The sequence below is a fragment of the Nannospalax galili genome, unplaced genomic scaffold, assembly GCF_000622305.1.
Source record: "Nannospalax galili isolate Female #2095 unplaced genomic scaffold, S.galili_v1.0 scaffold632, whole genome shotgun sequence".
Classification (NCBI taxonomy): domain Eukaryota; kingdom Metazoa; phylum Chordata; class Mammalia; order Rodentia; family Spalacidae; genus Nannospalax; species Nannospalax galili.
The window spans coordinates 799,177-822,178 of record NW_008332816.1 but is presented as its reverse complement, the minus strand read 5'-3'; the positions used below and the strand labels follow the sequence as shown (position 1 = coordinate 822,178).

Below are 23,002 nucleotides of genomic sequence, written 5' to 3'. Positions count from 1 at the left end.
CGCCTGGGGGTGGCTGTGATGGAAAGCGTCTCAGCCAATCATCTGCAGCCACAGGCCAGGAGGGGGCGTGCCAGCTGGCCCAGAACCAATGCGCGAGCGAGGGAGGGACAACAGGGCAGGGCGTCCTCTCGCCAATCGGAAGTGCTGGGAGGCGGGCCTGACAGTCGGTGGACGGCTCCGGCGCCATGAACATCTTGCCTAAGAAGAGCTGGCACGTCCGGAACAAGGACAATGTCGCCCGGGTGCGACGCGACGAGGCCCAGGCCCGGGAGGAGGAGAAGGAGCGGGAGCGGAGAGCGCTGCTCGCCCAGCAAGAAGTAAGTGCGGGTCCGGCCGGCGCAGCGCCCGCCGCCAATCGCACCTGGAGGGACCGGAAGCCGCGCGCTGCGCAGGCGCGGTGGGCCGGCCGGTCCCGACGCCGGACTCGGTGCGCCGGCTGTGTTCCTATAGAACCCCGCCGCAGTGCGGAGTCCCGCGGTGATGTGGTCAGGGCCCAGCGCACGGGAGGAGTTGGGGAGGTGTTTGCGGACTGTCCGTCCTGATCACGGTCCGTTAGCAGTTACTACCGAGCACCGTGCGTGCCCCCGCCGTGCAGGGGGTCCGGAGCAGCCCTCCCCGGAGTCCGTACGCCGGTGTCATCCCGCACGAGTGCGGCGGACTCCTTCCGGTGCGCCCCTTCGGCGAGCGCTTTCCCCCTCCTCCTCCCCAGACACACCACCCAGGTTCTCTCTGGTCCGTTTTGACCCAGGGTCTCCCTGTAGCCCCAGCTGGCCTGGAAGTCGCTGTGTAGACCAGGCTGGCCTCCAACTCAGGAGATCCGCCAGCCTCTGCCTCCCGAGTGCGGTTAAAGGCGCGCACCGCGCCCGGCCACAGAGGTGTTCTTAAGTAGTTCTCGACCCATGGATTTACCCTTAACGTCATCCCTCGGTCAATCCGATGGAAGGTGCTGGCCATGAAGTGGTTGGCGTCTCAGTAACAACCGCCAACCGGCTGGGCGCGGTGGGGCAGGCCTGTGACCAGCCTGAGCGACTCAGCAGGCCTCAGACGTTACTGTAAAGTAACCACGAGGAGCGCTGCCGGAATTCACAGCCTTGACCCAGAAAGCAAGGTTTGGGCCTTCTACTCTGTGTTTGGGGGTGTGTGTGCATGTGTGTGCGAGGGATGAACCTAGAACTACACACCGAAACACGTAAGCAGGAGCTCTACTGGGGAGCGCCTCACCCCCACCCTATAGCTGTTTTATTTTTAGCCCTGACTGGCCTGAACTCACTGTGTAGAGCAGGCTGGCCTCAAACTCAGAAATCTGCCTGCCTCTGCCTCCCAAGTGCAGGGAGTAATTTTTTTTTTCTTTTTTTTTTTTTGGACTTTTTGAGACAAAGGCTCCCTGTAGCCCCAGCTGGCCTGGAATTCACTGTGTAGACCAGGCCGGACTTGAACTCGCAGAGATCCTCCTGCCTCTGCCTCCTGAGCACTGGGATTAAAAGCCTGCACCACCATGCCCGGCTCACACTTGGCTTAAAAAAAAAAACTGTGTTGCCTGTACGTATATAGGTACACCTGTGTTGTACAGTGCTCAGAAGGGGGCATCAGATTCTGCAGAGCTGGAGTTACAGTTGTTAGCCACCATGTGGGTGCTGGGACTTGAACCCTGGTCTTCTGAAGCAATAGCAGAGCCATCTCTCCAGCCCTACTGGCTTGTTTTTTTTTAGAGCTGTTTTTACTGCATCATTCCAGGTGGAGAAGCCTTCTGGTGTCCTTTTTTTTTTTAAGTTCTTACTGAAAGTACCCACTCCCACCCCAGGTTGAGAGAGGTATCTATTCTGGGTCCCAGTGCCCCATGGTCCCTTTCTTGTAACCCCCATCCTTTCTTGTAACCCCCAGCATGGGGGACAGCCCTTGAATTACTTGTGGGTTCCAACGACCTACTTAGAACTGTCTCCACAGGCCCGCACAGAATTCCTACGGAAGAGAGCCAGGCGTCAGAACTCCCTGACTGAGCTTGAAGCAGCAGGCGCAGGAGCCCCAAGCTCTGGCCCCGTGGACCTGTTTCGGGAGCTGCTGGAAGAAGGGAAAGGGGTGACAAGAGGCAATAAGGAGTATGAGGACGAGAAGCGACAGGAGAGAGTAAGCTGGCCTCACTCAGCCGTGGGGGGGGGGGCACACTGCAGCTCTTGGTGACTAAGATACAGTGGCAGTGAATGGACGCACGGACAGTTTAGAACGGACAGAAAGGTAGTACCCAAGAAGATGGCTGCTGCTGTAGGGTCAAGCCTTGTTAGGGGATACTGGAGTGTGCCCCGTTTCCAGCTGACGGTGACCCTAAAAGGATGGTTAGGTCTGAAAGTCCTCCAGTTCCCAGTCTTAGGTCTGAAAGTCCTCCAGTTCCCAGTCCTGAGTGCTGGGATCACACCCGCCCTATCCCACTGCACCTAGTTTCAAATCGACTCACAACACTGCTCTCTAGCATCTCCCCCGGAAACCAGGTGTCTCCTTTGCTCACTGGCTCCAGGCTCCTTTGAACACAGTCAGCCCCCCCGACCCTCTTCCAAGTGTCATGCTGCACCTGTCACTGTACTCTAAGCAGTATGGCCCAAGTGCCGGTGGCTCTGCTGTGCACAGTCACCGAGGCCCTGGCATCCTACATAGCCGGTCCATCACTCCTCTCCGAAATGACTGTCAGCATCCTCAGTCCCTGCCTGTCTTGGGACACAGTGCCTGAATTCCCCTGTTGCCTCATCTATGGCTCTCAGAAGGACTGAAAGTTCTGTTTTCTGGCTCCTGCAGGAGAGGCAGGAGAAAGCGCTGGGCATTCTGACATACTTGGGCCAGAGTGCAGCAGAGGCCCAGACTCAACCCCCTTGGTACCAGCTCCCCCCGGGGCGAAGGGACCCCCAGTCTGGCCCAAGCCCTGATGAGAAGATCAAAACCCGCCTGGACCCCTTGAGGGAGATGCAGAAGCACCTGGGGAAGAAAAGGCACAGCAGTGAAGAAGGTCATCCTCGCAGAAAGGAGAAACAATGGCCCAAGGGGTAAGAGTGAACACCCAGCCCACAGAACACCCCACTGCAGGACCCCTTGCCCACCAGCCTGGGCATGCCGGGAACACTCGCAGGCCAGGCAGGATGAAGCGGCTCTCTCAATATGTGGTTCAGGGACCTGAGCTCCCAGAGCCCTCTCAGCAAACTGTGGAGACGTTTATATGGGGGGGGTGAGAAGGTACTGTCAGTGTGATGGCTATTGGTACCCATGCTTGTGTACAAGACTTCTGTTTGCATTTTTCTTTCTCTTCCTTTTGGACAGGGTCTCACTGTGTAGCTCTGGCTAGCTCTAGGTCTCGCTATGTAGATCAGGCTGGCCTTGAACTTAGATCTGCATGCCTCTGCTTCTCAAGTGCTAGGGTTAAAGGGGTACACCACCATGCCTGGCTGTATTCATTTCTAGTTCCCTATATATGTGACAGATAGTGTCTACCTAAAAGGTCTGAGGTTCTCAGACCCCCTCCCCCAATCTTTCAGACAGAACCCAGTGTTGCAGTACTAGAAGGCAGCACACAGTAAAGAACCTGTTTGACTTGAGGCCCTCATTTTCAGACTAGAAAGGAACCACTGGGAGTAGAGAAAAGCAGGTTTATGGATACTGGATCTCAAAGTGCAAAAGGGGAAATTCGCTGACTAGCCCCCTTTTTATGTGAGAAAGGGAAGTCAAAGACAAGGCACAGAGGAACCCAGGGCACTGCTCCATGATCTCCTGCCCTGGAAGGGCACCTGTTCTTAAAACCTGAGAGGACATAGCACGACTTGTGGGTTCAAGGATTTGCTGTGTCCCTGCACTAGGTGACGTCCCTCAACCCCATTTCCTGACCTTGCTCTCCCTTCCTGTAAGGCCCCCTTCCCTGGACCAGCTTCGGGCTGAGCGTCTTCAGAGGGAAACAGCCGAGAGGGCAAGGGCGGAGGCCCTCCTGGCCCGGGTACGAGGCCGGCCGCCCAGGGAAGGTCCGGGAGAAGAGGAAGAGACAGATGAACGGAGACGGCGGTACAACTCCCAGTTCCATCCCCACCTGGCCCGGCGCCCACGCCCACAAGACCCCACTTTTGCTCACTGACTCTTTGGGGGGGGTGTAGAGGAGAGGCTGCTGCTGCCAGCCGTCATATAAAACTATTTATTCATAAATATTTTCCAAAATGAAAATAGGTTTACCAAAAAATGTCCCTCACTGGGGAGGGGAGGAGGGGGCAGCCTTCGCCCCCCGGGCCCCCAGGGTAGGGCAGAGAGGAAGAGAAAACCTCCCAGCCCTTTCCCTGCTTCCTGGGGGAGAGGGTGTCCCATGGCCTGGGGCCTCCCCCAGTCTTCCAGGGCAGGGCCCTCACCTGGGCAGGGGATCAGCATGCGGGGGAGGGGGAGGGGGGGGCCGGTGTCACTGGAGGTCCCGGTCCTCCAGGTAGCGGTACTCAAAGGTGAAGCCTTCCTTCTTCCGCTGGCCCCACTTCTCGTAGTCAAAGTAGATGTAGGTGCCCTGGCCGGGGAAGAAGGTGGTCAGTGAGTGGACGAGGAGGGGAGCTGGGATGGGGCCAGATGAACGGACAAGGAAGCAGCCGTCAGGGTGCAGAGGTTCCGGGCTGGCTGTCCTACGTGCACTCTGCTCCACCCCAGGTGATCTGGGGTAGGAAGGGTTAGGCCCACTTTAGAGTGGAACAAGGGAGGCACGGAGGGGTGATGCCCAAGCCTAGCCTTGCTCTGGACGGGCTGCCAGGCTCTGACTGCTGTCAGGTGACTGCAGCTTTGGAGTACCTCAGGTGAGTGCTGAGGGCAACCATGGCCAGGTTGATGTTCACAGACTGAGGAACACAGCCTAGAAAATGCAACATGTGCAGAATCTGCATCCAGTTGCTCTTCAGGGGTAGTGTGGGGATTCTGTAGTGAACTGATGCCCTGAGATGTGTTAATGTGGAGGACCAAGCCAGGTGGGACAGGAAGCCTGATGTCAGGGATGGACAGGATACAGCAAGAGAGAAGCTGGGTCGAGGATGTGAAATGCTCCAGAGAAAGTGGCTTGGAAGAATGGAGGACAGGGCAGGGTTCTGCGAGGACAGGAACCACTAAGAGGGTGTGTGGCACCTGGAAGGGTGTGTGGGGAAATCACTGTGGAACACGCCAACCTAAATCAATTTGGAAAAAAAGAACCACGCCCTTGACGCTCACTGTACAGCAGGAACCATTAGTACTTACATGTTATTAACGCATTTAATCCTTGTAACAACTGCATGAAGTGAGTGCTGTTACTCCCGTTTTTACAAGTAAGGAACAGACGAAGAGAGGTTCAAGTGCCCAAGAGTGCCCGGCTAGAGCTGGGCTCAGACCCAGACCGGCTGGCTTCAGGGTGTTTGGGGAGAGTGGAGTTTCCAATCAACTACTGTTTGAAACATGAGAGGCTGCCTAAACAAGCTTCCTCCAAGTATGCTCAGTCCCTGCTCTGCTGGCTGCCAGGAAACGGAGGGGAAGGGCCATCGAGTCCAGGGTCTGGAGATGCCAACTAGAAACTCCCACACTCCCAAGTGAGGTATCAGGGCTGCTTGGCGGAGGCAGAGCTAGCAGCTCCAGAAGGCTTCTCTTTGCAAGGGACACGGCTCAGACCTACAGGACTAGGAGCTGGACCAACAGGGAGTAGGGACAGCATCCCAGGCAGGGTGAACAGCGTGGGAGGCCAGGTTGGTCTACAGGACTATGCTTGGTAAAGGAGGCTGGGCTTGGGGACACTAGCCACATCCCAGTGGGACCAGGGTAGGCGGGGCCCTCACCTGCTCAAACTCATCGGTGATGGTCTTGGGCTCCTCATGCCTCTGGAACCACATCATGTACTTGGTGTGGAATCGCCATGACTGCTTCTTTAGGGCCTTGGCTGCCAGGTACTGTGCCTTAGTTCCCTGGGAGAGGAAAGACAGAGGGGGATCAGGGCCCCCCCCCAAACTGGGTGGGGGGTCGGGGTGAGGGTAGGGCATCAGGGCTGGACATGGGCTCCCACCACAGACCAGCTGGGGTGGAGAATCCACTTGGAGACAGTGATGGGGCACAGAACATACCCATGTTGGTGAGAAGAAAATGACAGGAGGTGAAAATTGCTTTCAGAGAAGCTTTGAGAAGGAAGAGAGACTAACGCATAAGAGCTGAGAGGAGGCAATTCAGAGAATTTCTCAAGAGGAGTGCTGAGGGGGATTGTGACTCACTGGGGTCAAGGAGGTTAGAGAGTTCCCCTAGAGGTCTCTGGGGAGGCCTGAGAGTGTGCCTTCTGCACTGCAGAGGGACATCCTACCAACTAAGTGTGGGAGGAGCTAGGAGCTCTGGACAGTGGAATGCAAGAGGCCTGGGGCCCACTGCAGAGGCTAGCTCTCCCTGAGCCTCAGTAGGTCTAATACCTTGGGACTGGTTTGGTTTGGGGGGGAGGGGGGCAGGACTGGGATAGGGAGGGGGTGCGGTCCCAGTGGCCGCAGTGGGGCACCCACCTCGCCCCTCCAGCCCGAGGGGGGATGGCAGCGGTGACGGCAGAGCTGGGGGGCTCGAGGCTGCCCCAGGGGCCCTGCTGTACCTCCAGATAGTAGAAGATGAAGAAGAGGGTCTCAGTTGACAGGCGCTGGTAGAACTCCACTGTATCCGAGTGTGGGGGTGGCATCTGATGGTGGTAAGGGGGCGTCGGGCAAGGGTTCCGGGGGAGGTACTGCCTGTGGATCAGGGAGGAGTTAGTGCCAGGTGACTTCCAGCTCCTGCCTTTCTTCAGGAGGGTGTTCAGAAGCACACTTTAACCTGCTATAGGGAGCCCCAAGTCAAGTGCTCAGCACTTAATGGGATGAGTACTCTACCTAGTCTCTCAGGACCCAGGAACCAGCTCCTCCCTAAGACTTGGGAGTCCCGGTCCCCAGCCCCTTCTATGGCCCCTCACCGGATGCGCTCGGAGTCAGAGGGGTGGGGCATGTGGTGCCAGGCGGCCTCTTCCATGGCCTGCTGGTAGAGCTGCTCCTTGGTGAGGGGCACTGGCCCCAGTGGACACACACCCAATGACAATGGTATGTTCACCTCTGACAGCTGCAAGGGTGGCTGGGCTGAGGCAGGAGGTGCTGATGTGCTGCTCAGGATGATGTCTGTGGGGAGGGGTAGGACACCAGGCCCTCAAAGATGAGGATCAGACCAGCTCCTCTTTGACCTTTGCCCTTCCCACCATCCAGAACCATCACCTCGCTCTGTCAGGTGTAATGTTGGCACAGGGTCCTCAATGCCAGAGCTGATGGCTGCCCGCTCCGCCATGGACTTGAGGGAGCTCAGAGGCTCAGGGGCCTGGGTAAAGAAGTGACTGAGCCTAAGGACCTGAGCAGAGGCTGGGCTAAAGCATGCAGCTTGACAGGACCTACATGGTCTGCCTGCTCTGCTGTCACCAGTCACCTACTCTGAAGATCTACCTGTGTCATGCCAAAGACCACTGCTGTGGGGAAAACTGCAAACCCGAGGTGGGCATCACAGAGGAAGGTCCACTGTGTGAACTCTCCACTGTGGAATCCTGTGCAGTGGTTCCAGAGGAAACAAGACCTTACAAAGGATGAAGCAGGCACACTGTGGCACACACTGCTATAAAGACACCACATGCTGGGAAAACACCCACTGGCCTGCCCACCCCACGGGCCCGCCCACGGCAGCATGGCACCTCAAGAGGTGGTGGGAATGCAAGCTTTGCTGATGTTCCTTGGGGATGACGGACATCCCTTGGGCATTCCGTCTCCTTGGGAACACCAGGAAGCCGGGCCCACAGCCCTCACAGTTTTCCTTGGTTAAGCAGCTTAGGGCTGGCTCCTGCATCCTCTGTAATAACCCTTCTATCAGCAAGGCCCACCCACAGCCCTTCATCTGAGCTCCCTTGGAGGTATTCATTCTGTACTGGCCACGCCCAACATGCCTTCCTCCTCTGTGCCGACCCTCCCCACTCCACCCACAGGGACCTTTCCAGCAAGGTGTTATTTTGTTCCCTCTCAAAACCATCACCCACTTGGGTTGATTCCTTTAAACTGTAGACATCTGAGCTAGGCTTCCAGGAGGATTGCAAGTTGAGGCTAGCCTAGGCAACTTAGTGAGATTTTATATATAGGAAGAAAGGAACGAAGGACTTATTTGAGAGTGTCTAAGCTGCATCTCCTTTTTCCAGAAAGTGCATGTAATGAATTTCCTGTCCTAGCACTGGGGCTTGGGGCCCACCAGGGACATCTGAGGAGCCCACCTTGATCTCCGGGGTGGTGCTGAACTGTGGAGGGCCATTGAGCAGGGCACCAGCTGCCTTGGCCTCACTGAAGCTGGGTGTTGGAGAGCTGGGGGGATTCACAGGCAGTGGCACCAGGAGGCTGGATCCCCCTGAGTTGTTCCCTGAGCCTGAGGCCACACCTCCAGACCCTGTTGGGGCCGTTGTACTGGATTCCTTCCTGGGTAGAGAAAGGGGGACTGGAGAGACGGCTCAGCAGTTAAGAGCACTGGCTGCTATTGCAGAGGACCTGGATTCAGTTCCCAGCATCCACATGGTGGCTAACAACCACCTCTAACTCCAGTTCCAGGGGATCTGACGCCCTCTCCTGGCCTTTGCGGGTATTGCATGACGTGCACTTACATACAAGTAGGCAATACACTCATACAATACTCATATAACAATTAAAAAAAAAAAATGGAGAAGAGGCAGCTCAGAAGATTCTTGAAGATGAATGGGCACAGAAGACAGGCTCCAGAAAGGATCACTGCAGGGACTGCTAGGACAAAGGTGACTCCATGATCAAATGCCTTCTCAGTAAGGGGGATAGATTCCCTGGGTGCTCCCACAGGGTATGGGGCTAAAAGAAAACATGGAGTGACAGTTCTAGAGCAGTCACTGAGGCAGAGCTGTGTGAGTGAATGATGAAGTTCCTATCACAAAACAAGAACCTTGGGCAGGTGGCCATGGACAGTCCAGGGGGCCAGAGCTTGCATTCTGCTTTTGGAAACAGCTGGAGCAATCTGACCCCAGGCTTGGAGGAGGGGCTAGAAGACTGAGGCATTTTTACTTGGAAAAGAGAAGTACTCCCAACCCCCAGTCAAGTAGCCTCAGGGTAAAGAACAGAAACAGGGCAAGAAGCTGGTCTGGGATTTAGAATAAAAAAACAAGCTGGGCGTGGTGACACGTGCCTCTAATCCCAGAACTTGGGAGACAGAGGCAGGTGGATCTTTGTGAGTTCCAAGCCAGCTGGGGCTACAATAAAAAAAAAAAAAAAAAAAAAAAAAAAAAAAAAACCCCAATGAAGGGCTGAGAGATGGCTTAGTGGTTAAGAGCACTGACTGGCCAGGCATGGTGGTGCATGCCTTCAGTCAGCACTTGGGGAGGCAGAGGCAGGTGGATCTCTGTGAGTTCGAGGCCAACCTGGTCTACATAGCTAATTCCAGGTCAGCTGGGGCTACAGAGAGACCGTCTCAAAAAAGACCAAAAAAAAAAAAAAAAAAGCACTAAATGCTCTTGCAGAGGACTGGGGTTCAATTCCCATCACCCACATGATAGCTAAGAACCATCCATAACTCCAGTTCCAGGAGAATCCAATGCCCTCTTCTTGATTTCATGGGCATTGCATGACATGGTACACTTAAACACACATGCAGGCAATGCATTCATTCATACACATAAAACTAAAAACAAAAACAAAAACAAACCAAAAAGAATGAATGAAAACAGTAAGGCTGGGAGCTGATGCACATGAGGCCTGGGTAGCCAAAAGCAGGGACAGGAAGGAAACCTTGTAAAGTGGAAGGAATGCAGAGCCCACTAGACACAAGGATGGACCTGCAGCCCTGCAGTGAGGGTGTAATGATGGCCTTTCTGTCCCCATACTTGGCCATCTGAGACACTCACGAGGTGCTGGGAGGTGGGTTGTGGGAGCCTGAGGGGGGCCCCAGGGCCTGGCTGCTAGCACTGCTGCCCCCGCTGCTGCTCAGGGCCACATCTGCAGGGCTGTCTGCCACAACCGAGCTGTAACCTGGGGGAAGAAGGGCAAATGCAAAGGGGCTCAGCTGCTGGCTGCCCTGCCTCAGCTCCCCTCCCGCCCACCAGCCCCCACTTACTGGTAGCACCATTCTGCTTGCCAGGCCCTCCGCCTGCGCCACTATTACTATTGCTGCCACTCGCTCCACCGCCTCCTCCGCTTCCCCCACTTGGCTGCGCACTGGGGGGCCGGGGCTGGGTGGTGCTGGGCCCGCTGGTGTTAGGTGGGGCCACAGCCTGGGCGTAGGGGGCAGGAGTGCCCGAGTTGTGGCTGGGAGCTGGACTGGCCTTGGGGCCCAGGGCACTTGGAGGTGCTGCTGGGGTGGGAGCCCCATTGTTGCCAGGGGTGGTGCTCAAGGCAGAGGTGGCGGGTGGAGGACCAGAAGGGTAGGTGGGTGGCGCAGCTGGGGACTGGGGGTGCTGGTTGCTGTGGACAGGCTTAGAGCCATTTTTGGCTGGAGACTACAAGGAGGAGAGAACAGTGAATTAGGTACTAGGCAAGTCTGAGCCCCACCTTCCACCACCCTCCACCACTGTCCCCCAAGCCTCTTCTCTGACCTGCCCCAAGTTGTTCCTGTCCTCTGGGGGGACTTAGGAGACCTTGATTATCTATTCTCTTGGCCTCAACCACTGTCATGCGTAAATCATACTTATTTCCAGCCTGCCCAGCCACCCCAAGTCCAGCCTGGACATATCCCCAGGTGGATCTGACACAGCCTAGGTTGTCAGACAAGAGACTAGGGGGAAACTCTTAAATATCTTCAATTTGGGATTAGCTGCAGCAGCCTAATGTTCAAGAGTAGGGGGAAACAGGACAGTCAGGGTACTTCTGACTGCCTCCTTAAGGGTCGTTACAGATCGTTAAGGGGCTATAAATGACAGCAGAGTGCAGTGGCCAGGCAACCCTACTGCAGCCAAGCTCCAACAAACTCAGGCTGTCCTGCCCCACTGCCTCCTGGCCTTTTCCTGACCGCCACACAAGAACCTCACTTACCAAGCACCGAAGGGGACATTTTTCCTGGGATCACTGCTTGGTAGTGGGGGGCCTGGTAAGGTGGCAGAGCCAGGCCCACTCCAGGAGTCCCTGCCCTGGTCTTCTCCCTCACAGGTAGGGGGGTGTGTGTGTGTGTGTGCGTGCGTGCGTGTGTGTGTTGGTTGCAGGGGCTCTGGGCTCCTTTGGCTCCTACAGAACATTCTTATTCCCTCAGGTGTCCTATCTTGGGAGAAGGTGACGGTGCTAAGAGGGTTCTAAGGTGCGCCACGCACTGCCCTCCCCTCAGGAACGTGCCTCCTGCAGTCAGCACAGCACAGGCCCTTGACTTTCTGGCCTATCTCTTCTTGGGTGTGTGTGGTCCCTTTCGAGCTAGTCTACAAAGATCAAGCTCTTAGCCCACAGTCCTACCTCCCATGCTCCAAGCTTCCTGCCACTTCCTGCCATACTCCCTGGGCGACCCACTGCCCCCCCACTCAACGTTCCTCTGCAGTCTAGGACACCAGCTACCTCAACCACAGTACCAGTTATTTGCCTGTCCTCAGAGTGGCACTGATTTCTGACTGTCCCAAACATCCAGCATTGTGGCTGGCACTCCAGCTTCAGTAAGCTTTGGGGACCACTGAATAAACACATAAGCCATCAGCTCCAGGCTTGGACCCACCTGGCTGACTTCACTATCTGTCGAGCGGCCTCTCTTCTTATCATCTTCAGAGTTCTCCTGAGGTGGGGGAGGTTGAGTTAGAAACTATGTTATGTGACCTCAGATACAGACAGGCCAATCCTTCAGGGACCCAAGAAAGCCTCAGCTGTCCTTGATCTTTCATGGACATGGGCCCACCTGACTGTGCTTGTGCCCTAAAGCTGTTCCAACACCCAACCTGAACTTCTGAGGAAATCACTGAATCTGAGCTTATAAGCACCATCATCATCTAAGAGCTGGAACTCAGCCCATCCTTTAAAGGACCCAGGAACCTTCTCTCCTTACAGAACCAAGCCCTGGATCCCTGTCAGAGGCAAAATGCCCAGCTGCTCAGCTCCTCCCACACTAGGACCCACATGCACCGTAAACCTGCAAAGGAATTATCCATAATATTCTCCCTATTAGCTCTTTATAGCCTTTAGGCACCTAGAATGACTTCAGAGCTCAAAAAGCCTAGACCTCATTTCCTCAGCTGCTTTCCCTGGGGAGAGGCAGGGCTTCTGTCCCCTTGATGCCCACCCTTTGGGAAAGCCAGGTCACTAGTGTTCCCAGGCCCTCACCGTAGTGCAGTTGGCTGGGCTGGGCGGGATGGGAGAGCTGGAGGTGGTCGAGGTGGGCGTGCTGCTGGACTGATTGAAGATCTCATCCTCCATGTGGCTGTGGCTGGGGGGGGAGGTGGCGACCAGCGCCTGTGCTGTGGGGACAGGAGCGGCCTACTTAGCTGGTGTGGCCACTCCTCCTGGCCCTCACCCTCTGTGCCATGAAGTTCAGCCCAGGGCCTCACGAATGTCCTCGAGGTCCAGGTCGTCATAGAGGAACTCGTTCTCTTCAAAGTCAGGGTCCTGGGACGAGTCAACGTAGTACTCCACATCATCCTTGATCTTTCGGATGGCATCGACGAGGATGGAGTCGTTGTCCAGCATGCGCAGGATGGTCTCCAGCATGCGCACGTGGTAGCGGTGCTTCTCGATGTGTCGCTTCAAGCCCTCAATCCGGTCCTGCTTCTGCTGGCGAGCCCAGGGCCAGGCTCAGGGGCTGCAGAGCACCTGCCTGGCCCTCCTGCCCCCACAGAACCTGTCCTCAGTCCCCCATCCCCAGAGTGACCCAGAGGCCCCACTCCATCCCCTCCTGGTGCGGGGCAGTGAGGATTCTGCCCACCCTCTATCCCAGTGGGGACCAATGTGAGGTTTCTGACAGCTCAGGGACCCCACTTCTCCCTCCCCAAGCCCTTTTTGGCTCTGGAGATCCTAGAAGCCTGCAAAGACGCAGAGATCCCTGTGCTGGTTACAACTAGGCCTCTTTCTGCACCTCACCTGACAGCAAGTCTCTCACCCCGCCCTCCCACCACTCTGACCTCCGCCTGGGAGAGGCACAGGCACATCCACCTTACTTCAATATGACAATGATACCCCATGGGTGGGGAGCTTGCTGCCTATTTACCATCATCAGCCCACATCTAAGGGAGCCCAAACTTGGAGGCCAAGGAACTCCAAGGTTCCAAATCCCTTTATGCCTTGGCACCTTAGGGCCAGTTCCAAATCCCTCCTTTGGTCAAGGACCCAGTGTCTCCCCTGCCAGCCCAATTCCCAAATTTTACATGTAATCAGGACACAGTTCTCACTTCTCTACTTCCCCCTAACTTCCTTCTCTGGGGACTCCCCCCACCCCCCGATTAAGCAGATATAGTTGGCATCCCTTCAAACTTATAACCTACAGTCCTCTAGGAGTGGGATCTGGGACCCCAACATCTTGCCTCATACAATATTCTCTCCTGAGAACTGGGGCCTTTGGGGTGCTGTGTATCTGCCCATCCTGTGGGCCCCTCAGGTCTCGCACTGTGGTACCACCCAAACTGCTCCTCACAATGTAACAATGGTTACACTGTCTACCCAGGTATCCTCCCTGTACTATCAGCCAGCTAAGCTTCCCCAACCCGCCTCTCCAGTCCCATTCCAGTCTGTCTGCCATCCAGACCAAGTCCCACAAGCCTGCACGGGTCTCCTACTCACAAACCCACCTTCACCCCTCCCCGTGGGTGTTGGGACTCCCCACTCACATCCTTGTCGCCCTTCTTCTTCCGCGTCTGTACTGACAGTGACTCCACCTCACTCTCAAACTGGTCCACCTGCATGTTTAGGGTGTCAATGGTATTCTGGGGGAAGAGAAGGGAAGAGAAGGCGTCATCAAGGCTTTGATGTACACTGGGTCTGGGCCATGCACTTTCTTTCCTCTGTCCCAACTCACCGTCAGCCACTGGCCGACCTCTTCCTTCTCCTTCTGGGCAGGGTCCACCTTCTGAGCCAGGCCCAGACCCTCTTTGCTATAAGCTTTGGTTTTGGTCTCTCGTTCCACAACTTTGAACCGTTCCATTTGCTGTGGAGAGTGCAGTTGGTGGAGAGGCTCTCAAAGGGACAAGAGCTGAGAAGGGCCAGCAACACTAGACATGGAGCCTGGGGACCTCACGGACTCTGAGCCCTTCATGTCTGCGGTCCCCAAGTGAGGAGACATTACTCTTCCCAGGACTCTGGAGTTGCTCCACCTCTGCTCTCTGGGGTCCCAGAAACCTGGCCACACCCCAACCCCTTGGGAGCCCAGGGCTCCAGTCTCCTACCGTCTCAATAAGCTTGCGGTTATCAATAAGCTGCCTCTTGTCCTTGATCTCATTAGATGCTACCCATGTCTTGATCTGGTCCCTCAGCCGCTGCAGACAGAAGTAAGACAGTCAGGCTGCAGACCTGGGAACTGGGACCCTCAGCAACCTCTTCTCCCTGGGACCCAGCAGTCCACTCTCCCAGGCCCTCCTCCCACAGGACACAAGAGTCCAGCCCCAGCCCCCTCACTTGTAGCTTCTTAATCTCCTTCTTTAGGTCAGCCTCATACTTTTCTTTCTGGTTCGCGTTGGCCGCATTGTGGAGCTGAGAGACAGAGAATTAAGCAGTCAGGATGGGTCTGCTTGCCCAGAACTCGTCAAGTCTCTCTTTCGTGGGCTGGGAAATCTGGGACCCCTTCCTGCAGTCCATCCCAGGTTCTCAGCATGGAGCTCTGCAGCCCCCTCTTCTTGATCAACACCCCGAGACCCTGAACCTTTTCTTACATTCTCCTCCCTACAGACCCAGATTTTTAGGTTCCCAGCACCTCTACCTTCTGCCAAATATCTTCAAACTGCTCCACGCCTTCGGACACCTTCTTGAGGCAGCGATCAATCTCACCTGCCAGGGAGAAAGGAACAGTGTTAGGATCCTGCCAAGGCAGCAAGTACCTAAGGTCGAGTTCATGAAAGGGAGACTGGCCACCTGAGTGCAGGGAATCTCGTACCTTGGAGTTTGCGCTTGTCCGCCATCTTCCCTGCCCTACAGACGCACTCTCTTCATACTCTCTTGGAGACAGACGCTGCTGGGAAAGATTGGGATGGAATTAATATCTATCCCCTGGCAGGTGGAAACCTAAAAACAAGGATGAAGATGTTCCCATAGTGGGGTAGGTGGGATGGTAAAGGGAGAAACATTCACTGGCCCCCTTCCCCACCTAAGGAGAGAACCCAGGGCCCTGCTTGAACATGTAGCACTCTTCCATTGAGTTACACCCCCAGTTGCATTTCCTATCTGAGGAGGGAGATGAGGCCAATCTTATGATCTCTCAACTGCCAACCACAGACAGGTAGACAGGATTCTGACAAGTTCTTGAGACAAAGAACCTGTCCTATCCATGGGCCTCTGACCTAGGAAGTGGGAAAGGTTTAGAGCACAAAGCATCTGTTCTCCATGACATCCAAAGTCACACAGCACACTCATGGACTGCTGGGACAGAGGCATTAGCTCTAGAAATAACACTTCCTAAACTTGGGGTGGGAGCAGAGGTGACTGGAGAAGCTACCCCCCAGGCAAATCCAGAAGGATCAGATACTGTGTGTTACAGGTGTGAGCCGCAGGGGAGGAGAGACAGCAGGTGTCTGCAACTGTCAGGACCTGGACCCACTCAAATGCAACAGGCAGATGTCAAAGGAGGCCTTACACCTCTGAGAAATTGATCACAGCAGAATCCTAGAGCCAAAGCCAGATGACAGCCCTGACAGGAAGAGCAGGAAGAGCCAGGCCCGAAAAGCAATCACAGATGTGGGAGCAGGAAGCAGTACCTCAGAGAGGCTGGAGAAGGAAGAAAATCCAAAAAGAGGGTAAGGAGGTTCCTTAGCTGTGGGAGCAGATCTGCACGCATGAATTCCATATCAAACAGATTGTAATTTAGACTCAAAAACCTGAACCATCAGGGCAGATACCCAAAATGCACAGAGGAGCAACTTTATCCTGAAGGAAGTTTACATATAAAACAAACTACATATAAAATGAATCTATAAAAATAAGGGGAAGTGTGTCAGAGGAAGACACCTGACCTGACCTTTGGACTCCATCCACATGCACTTAGGTGCACATACACACACACACACTGACAAAAGTGAAAGAAGTCTAGATAAAGCACAGACCGCAGTTAACACTTAGGTGAGCGCCATGTAACTCAGAGGGGCATGAGGACAAAGTTAAGGGGGGATGTCCCTAGGGTCTATAGGCTGGGGAAGTCACACTACAAGGCCTGACCCTGAAGCCAGAAAAGACCTGGAGAGGGAGGTCACGACAAGATTTCGGAGCTGCTAGTGGAGGCTGTCTCTCTGAATGGGGGTGAGGGGTAATATTAAAAAGCAAGGCTCTCTGAGAACCAGACTGTACCCCCTCTGTTGACACAGGGCAGGAGTGCCATAAAGTAGCTCTCAACCCTAAAGTCAGAATTGGCCCTACTTCCAGGACCAAGAATCATGATCCATCAACCACATAGAGGAGGGGAGCACGCAGAGGACAGTCTTCTCTGAGGGTGCAGTGTGGGAAATGTTCCATGGGGCACGGTCTGCTACCTGACGAACTGTAGCCAGTGAGATGAACAAATTCAATCTTTTCCTTTCCTGAGATGGGGTCTTGTAGCTTGGATTGGCTTTAAATTCACAAGTTTGCCTTGGCCTCACAAATGCTTAGCGTGCAGGAGGGCACCACGAGGCTTGGCTCAGTTCCTCCCTGCCACCTGATTTGTCACAAACCACCCATGGCTGACAGCTACTGCACAGGACACTACATTAGAGAGCAGGCTTTAGGAAAAGACCCAAAAAGGATGGGGCTGGTACCTTCACCACAGAGATCTTAAAAATGACTTGGGCGTGGAGGCGCATGCCTTTAATCCCAGCACTTGGGAGGCAGAGGCAGGCAGCCAACCTGTTCTACATAGTAAGTTCCAGGCAGCTGGGACTATAGGGAGACCCTGTCTCAAAACAGCATTCTGGGTGGAAGTAGGTAGGGGTTGCACCTGAGACTCTGCAAACTCAACTATCCTTAGTAAATCGAATGAGATCCTAAAGGGATCAGAAGCAAGGTGCCAAAGAGCAGGGGCAACACAGGTCAGTGAGACGTATCAGCAGGTAAAGGCCCTGGCCAACAAGCCTGGTAACGAGTTCAATCCCCATAAGCCACGAGATGAAAACAGAACCAACTGCTGTAAGGTGTCCTCTGACTGCCACTTGTGTGTTCATGAAATAAATAGAAAACGAATGGAATAACAAATAATTAAGGGCAGGTGAGATGGCTGAGCAGGTAAAGGTGCTTGCTGTCCAGACTGACCACTGTTTAATCCCTAAGTCCCACATGGTACAAGAAAACTGACTCCAAGTTGCCTTCTCACTTCCATACTTAATGCCATGGCAAACACACATGCACACACACAATAAGCTAAAGCCTTGGCCAGCAAGCAGGCAACACCTGCCCACAAAGAAATGCTCCACACCAAGATGCTCCCACCTCAAGACCACCAGCAAAGCAGAGAGCAAAGGAGGCTGGTGGTGGAGCCTCAAAGTGGAGGTGGCACTACAGAAGAACCTGCCCCCAGGTTCCACCATGACCCTCCTTTACCACAGACCCTCTGAGGGTTCCACCATGACCCTCCTTTACCACAGACCCTCTGAGGGTTCCACCATGACCCTCCTTTATCACAGACCCTCTGAGGCTGGGCAGGCACCTTCCCAAGGAAGAGTCTTGGATGCCATGGGAGAACCTGGGACCCTTGGCCCGGAGGAGGCTCCATCATTGGGATCCTGTGACCAAGGCTGCAGCACAAGTTGGAACATACAACAAACAGGTCCAGCTATAAAAGGCCCCCTGAACATTTCACCACAGGGGCCAAGACTGCCATAAACAGAGCTGCCAAGGAGCACAGCCTCAAGTCTGAAGCCAGGGACTGTGGGCCCACACAAGTCTTGGACCACAACATGAGGCACCTTTCATCAGGTGAGCTTACATCAGCTGGAGCGAGCAGTGGGCAAGCTGGGCTGGAGGTGGAACCTGAACTGGGGGCAGGATGCTGTCACTGCCACATGGAGGTTCTGTGAGATCGATGTATTAGGACCTGCATCAAGGGAGTAGCACCCCTGGAGACCCAACACCAAAGGCAGGGGTTGTGGAACCCTCACCCTAAAAATCACCACACAAATCTTTAGTCCCAGGCAGGGTGAGCACAGTGAAGTCTCTCCCAAGTCTCAGGCACCTCACCCCCATAAACTTTCATTTCAGCCTCATAGAAAAGCATCACAAAGCAGAAGGAAGGAAACACTAGCCAGGGGCACCCACACCCAAGAGTGTCCTCAGCTTCACACTGGGGCCATACGCAGGGGTGTGAACATCTCAAATGCAGAACAGCCGATGCCAATACCCAAGGAGGCACTAACTTTTTCCCAGAGGGTGACAACACTAAAGCGGGAGGAAAGGCCATTCCTTGCAGAACAACAATCTTGGGTGCAGAGGCTTCTGTTCCTCCAGGGTACCAGTGGGGAGACATAGACAGCTCCAACTTGCCCACAACACTTCCACCCAGTGGGCTTCAATTATGGGAGGGAGGGTCACATCACCACTCACAAGGTAGGTAGATGAGGGTGGAATACACATCTCAGATTCAGGGAGGTGACACACCATGTGGTGAGGGCAGGGCAGGGAGCCAAGCATACAGGAGTTGACAGTCCCAGAGCTGAGCTGCAGCTGTTAGAAAAAGGGGTGCTTCAACTGTGCCCAACAGGAGCTCGCCCACGGCCAGGAAAGAGGGGTCTCACCTTCCACCAAGAAAGGCCACATACCCAGACCCAGGAGAGCTAAACAGGCCATCATGGCAGCAAAACTTGTGCACCTGACACCACCACGAAGCCCACGCCCACCCATCCAGGCAGACAGCCTACATCCTCGAATGCCAGAGACGGAGGATACCCACCCCAAAGACGGGTAAGAGCTGAAGCCAGGAAGTAAGCAACAAGGTGGACAAGGATTTGGGGGGTGGGGGTGGAAGCCACGCTCCCTTAAAAAACTAGTGGGATGGGACACCTAGTTTTCACTGCAAGGGGACAAGGGGAAACTTTGGCTTAGGCGCCAACTCATAACGGGAGCAGCACCCTCGGGTCTTGGGGACTTTATCCTCCTCCCAATCCATCGCCAAAGGCGCCCCCTCCCTTATCAGGACACCAACAAGTCGGAGCTTCTGGTGCACAGAGAGGGAGGGAGCCCCGGGGAGCGAACTACTGCACTGGTTCCCCGCACCCGCAGCAGCAGGACCCCCAGCAGCCCCGGCCCCGCTGCGCGCCCGCCTCTCCAAGCCCGGTCCGACGCAGAGGAGGGCGGGCATCTCGCACCCGGGACCGGCGCATGCCACGCGGGAGTGGCGACGCGGGGGGACCCCGGAGTGGAGAAGAGGGTCCCCGCCCGAGCGGAACCCAGCGCGCGGCCGGGGCAGGGCAGGGCCCGGCGGGCCCCGAGACCGAGTCGCTACAGACTGCGGGGTCGCCGAGCGGGAAGGCGGCCGTCGGCCGGGGGAAGAGGGGAAGGGGTCGGGCCCATCGAGCCAGACGCTCTCACCACAGGAGCTGGCACCGCCGCTGAGGAGCGTATCGCGACAGGCGAGGAGGGGGACGAGAGGCGAGCGCTCGCCCGCTGCCTTTTTTTTTTTTTTTTTTTTTTTTTTTTCCTCCTCTTCCCTCGCGCCCCGAGTCCGGGCGCTATCGCGATAAGCGGGCGCGAAAGCGGAAGTGGGGTTGGGTTGTTGATAAGAGGAAGTGGGCCCGGGGCTGTTCTAGACCACCGAGAAGGGGATTTGAGGCTCAAGGGAAGGCCGGGCGGCGTCTGCCGACGGCTCCGCGGAAGCTGACCGGGCCCGGTCCAAGATGGCGGCGGCGGAGGAGGCCTCCCTCCTCTCTCCTCGTCTCTGGCGCCGACCCGCCCCCGAGCCCCGAAGATAGGTCCGTCATTGCTCCTGCCGCATGTCGCTCTGCGCCGTCGGACGTGTCCCATTGGCTCCAGGCGCGGATGTGGCCGGCCCCCTCGCTCCGATTGGCGGATGGCCGCAGGGCGCGGCGTTCGATTGGCCTCCCGCGCAACTTGCAAGGATTGGCTCGGGGTTTCCTTCCCTGGCTCCGCCTCCTCCTCCCCGCCTCAGGGCACAACACGCCAGCGCGAGGGCCTGGCTGTCATTCAGGAGGCCTGCGCGACGCTGATTGGGTGGGCCCGCCCCCCTCAGCTAAAGCAATTGGTCGCGGGGAGGAGCCAGGCGGAGCAGGGGCGGGAAGTCGTCCGTCAAGTTTGCAGGCAGTTGTCATTGGTTGCAGGGCTCTCTTCTGCCCTGAACTCATTGGTTGGTGCTGGAAGTGGGTGGGGAAGACGGGGGAAGGCATGCAGAGTGGGCGTTAAAGGTGGAGTATCTAATGAGAGACAGACAGGTGCCTTCAAGGCGGGGGCCGAGCTGAAGTCATCTGCCAATCAAAGCATCCCCCAATCCAGAAGGGCGGAGCTAGGCAAGGAGACCCGCCCCTCTCCCTGGGCAGGCTGCTACTCATCTCAGTCAGGCCAATAGCGTAGCTGTTGGTAGCGAGTGTAGCCGACAGGTGTGGATCTTGGGAGCATCCCTCCGCTGGCCGGTTCGGCCAGTTCCCCATCCGCAGCGTCTTTCTCCAGGTGACCCTATTTGGCAAATCTCTAAAACTCAATGTTTGCCGAATAAAGAGGGAACGAGGAACCAGCGACAGCGTCAGCACCGAGCTGTGCTAGGCGCCGGGACGCTCCTCCGCCTCCGATTCTTTCTTGTTGCTAGGATTCTAGCCGCAGGAGCTGCAGGAAAAGCGCGCTTTTCCCAGCCTCGGCTGCATCTGTAACGCCTACTTAGAGACCTGCTATGGCTTCTCTTCTCGGGGAGAAACCTTCCCTCACCTCCCCTGCAGAAAGCTCAGGTGAGCCCCGTTTGTTTATTTCTGCTCACCTTCCGTCATTCTTACGCTTACTTGGGTCTCCCCGCATTCTGTGTTTAGGATGCATAAAGCACCCCGTAGCCTTTTGCTGAACTGTTCGATGAATAGTGCGAGGACTGGCATGTATTGAAAATATCTTGGGGACCACGTTCTCATGAACTCGGAGGCCAAATCTATCCCTGCCTGTCTAGGCGGAGGAAAGTAAGAAATCCAAGTTGAAAAGAACTTGAATATGTACTGCACACAATCCCCCCACCCCAATCAGAATCGCGTGAAACAAGAGAAGGGACGCTTGCCAAAAGAAAAAAAGAAGTGTGTTCTTAGAACCCATAGACCTAAGGAGAAGCCTGGCACCTGTGTTCGTCCAGATGTCTGTGGAGCCCCATGCTGTCTGGCCTTTGTTATTCACCCACAGCTTTGCTCTTCCAGTCCCTGAACCTTCTGTACTTCTCAAGATTTCCTTGGGGCGTTGTTAAACTACAGACCCTGAGCCGGCGTCGTGGCACACGCCTTTAATCCCAGCATTCAGGAGGCAGAGGCAGGCGGATCTCTATGAGATGGAGGCCAGCCTGTCTACATAGCAAGTTCCAGGCCAGCTGAGGCTACAGGGAGACCCTGTCTCAAACAAAACAAAATAAAATGTGCATTCTGATCTGGGTGGTCCCAGATTCTGCTTTTCCAACAAGCTGCCAGACCCCAAGAATGCAGTGATGGTTCTCAGGCGTGGCTGCACTCTGGAATTACCTGAGGAGGTGGGGGAAAAAAAATTCCAGATACCCAGGCTCACACTAAACCAAGAAGCTCTACCACTAGAGTTGAGAACCAGGTGACATTTTTCCTGAGATAATTCCAATCTGCAGCTACTCTTAAGAACCACTCACAAAAGGTTTGTCTAGAACATATGTTCTTGAATCAGCACCATAATCACCACCTGGGAACTTATTTGAAGTGCGTTTTTTCTCTTCAGCAGGGCGGTGTGAGTCCAGAGCCTCACATGCTAGTTAAGCACCCTACTCCTGAGCTAAATCCCCAGACACCACTACTCCACTACCACCCTTTTTTTTTTTTTTTTTTTTTTGAGACAGGGTCTCCCTGTAGCCCCAGCTGTCCTGGAACTATGTAGACCAGGCTGGCCTTGAACTCACAGAGATCCACCTGCCTCTACCTCCCAAGTGCTACAGGCATGCGCCACCACGCCTGGCCACCCTTTTATTTTTGACAGGGTCTCATATAGGATAGGCTGGACTGCAACTAGCTCTGTAGCTAAGGATGACCTTGAACTCCCGATCCTCCTGCTTCCATTTCACAAGTGTTGGGATTACAGGTGTGCTCCACTACACTTGGCTTCAGCCTTTTAAACTTGTTTTGAGGCAGTGCCTTGAACGTGCTAAGCAAGCACCTTACCACTGAGCTGTATCATTGGTCCTTCTACATTTTGTGTACACATTTTCGTATGAATGCACTGGATGTGAAGTCACAAGCCAACTTTGGGCATCAATTCTCAGGAGTCTCTAAGACAGACCCTGTTTAGGCCAGGGTGGCTGTCAGCAGCCCAGGACCCACCTGTCTCTACCACCTCAGCACTGGGATTAGAAGCACGTCACCACTCTGGGCTTTTCATGTGGGTGCTGGGTGTTGTGCTTGTGTGACAAGCACTTTACTATCTCCTCAGACCTCTCCCCAACTTATAGGCTGGCCATGAAGGTACTGTGACCCAGGCAGTCTTGAACTTCCAAATCTGCCTGTCTCCTGGGTAGCTGAATTACAGGAGGGCATCCACATTTCTGAGCCCCACCTCAGCAAACAGAATTAAACTCTAGACTTAGCAACCATATTTGAATGAGCCCATCACACAGAGTTCTGAAGCATGTTGAATTCTGAGACAAACATCTTCATACCCCACCTCACTCACCACTGGCAGATGCCAAATAAGTCAGGCTGGGGATAGGGGAATTTTTTTTTTTTTTTTTTTAG

General features: G+C 55.1%; 2 protein-coding genes across 4 annotated transcripts; one reads left to right on the top strand and one right to left on the bottom strand.

Moving 5' to 3' along the window:
* Window positions 1–149: 149 nt before the first annotated feature.
* Leng1 (leukocyte receptor cluster member 1) lies at window positions 150–4,183 on the top strand. Its single transcript, XM_008827741.2, has 4 exons — window positions 150–317; window positions 1,945–2,124; window positions 2,785–3,029; window positions 3,883–4,183. Exons 1-4 carry the CDS (start codon window positions 186–188, stop codon window positions 4,100–4,102), a joined length of 777 nt encoding a protein of 258 aa, XP_008825963.1. The 5' UTR covers window positions 150–185; the 3' UTR covers window positions 4,103–4,183.
* Window positions 4,137–19,994, bottom strand: Cnot3 (CCR4-NOT transcription complex subunit 3). 3 transcript variants are annotated; one of them, XM_008827744.3, is made up of 18 exons: window positions 19,647–19,993; window positions 15,037–15,111; window positions 14,863–14,930; window positions 14,562–14,636; window positions 14,333–14,422; window positions 13,966–14,094; window positions 13,778–13,873; window positions 12,506–12,725; window positions 12,282–12,415; window positions 11,683–11,739; window positions 10,108–10,489; window positions 9,899–10,022; window positions 8,255–8,453; window positions 7,224–7,323; window positions 6,932–7,130; window positions 6,581–6,713; window positions 5,796–5,921; window positions 4,137–4,513 (listed from the first exon to the last, which is right to left on the bottom strand). In XM_008827744.3, the coding sequence occupies exons 2-18, from the start codon at window positions 15,059–15,061 to the stop codon at window positions 4,415–4,417; spliced, it is 2,256 nt and encodes a 751-aa protein (XP_008825966.1). In that variant the 5' UTR covers window positions 15,062–15,111; window positions 19,647–19,993; the 3' UTR covers window positions 4,137–4,414. The 3 variants fall into 3 exon arrangements, with proteins under 3 accessions (XP_008825966.1, XP_008825965.1, XP_008825964.1); XM_008827743.3 differs by having other exon boundaries at window positions 4,145–4,513; window positions 12,506–12,728; window positions 15,037–15,114; window positions 19,647–19,994; XM_008827742.3 differs by having other exon boundaries at window positions 4,145–4,513; window positions 12,506–12,728; window positions 19,647–19,994.
* Window positions 19,995–23,002: the final 3,008 nt, after the last annotated feature.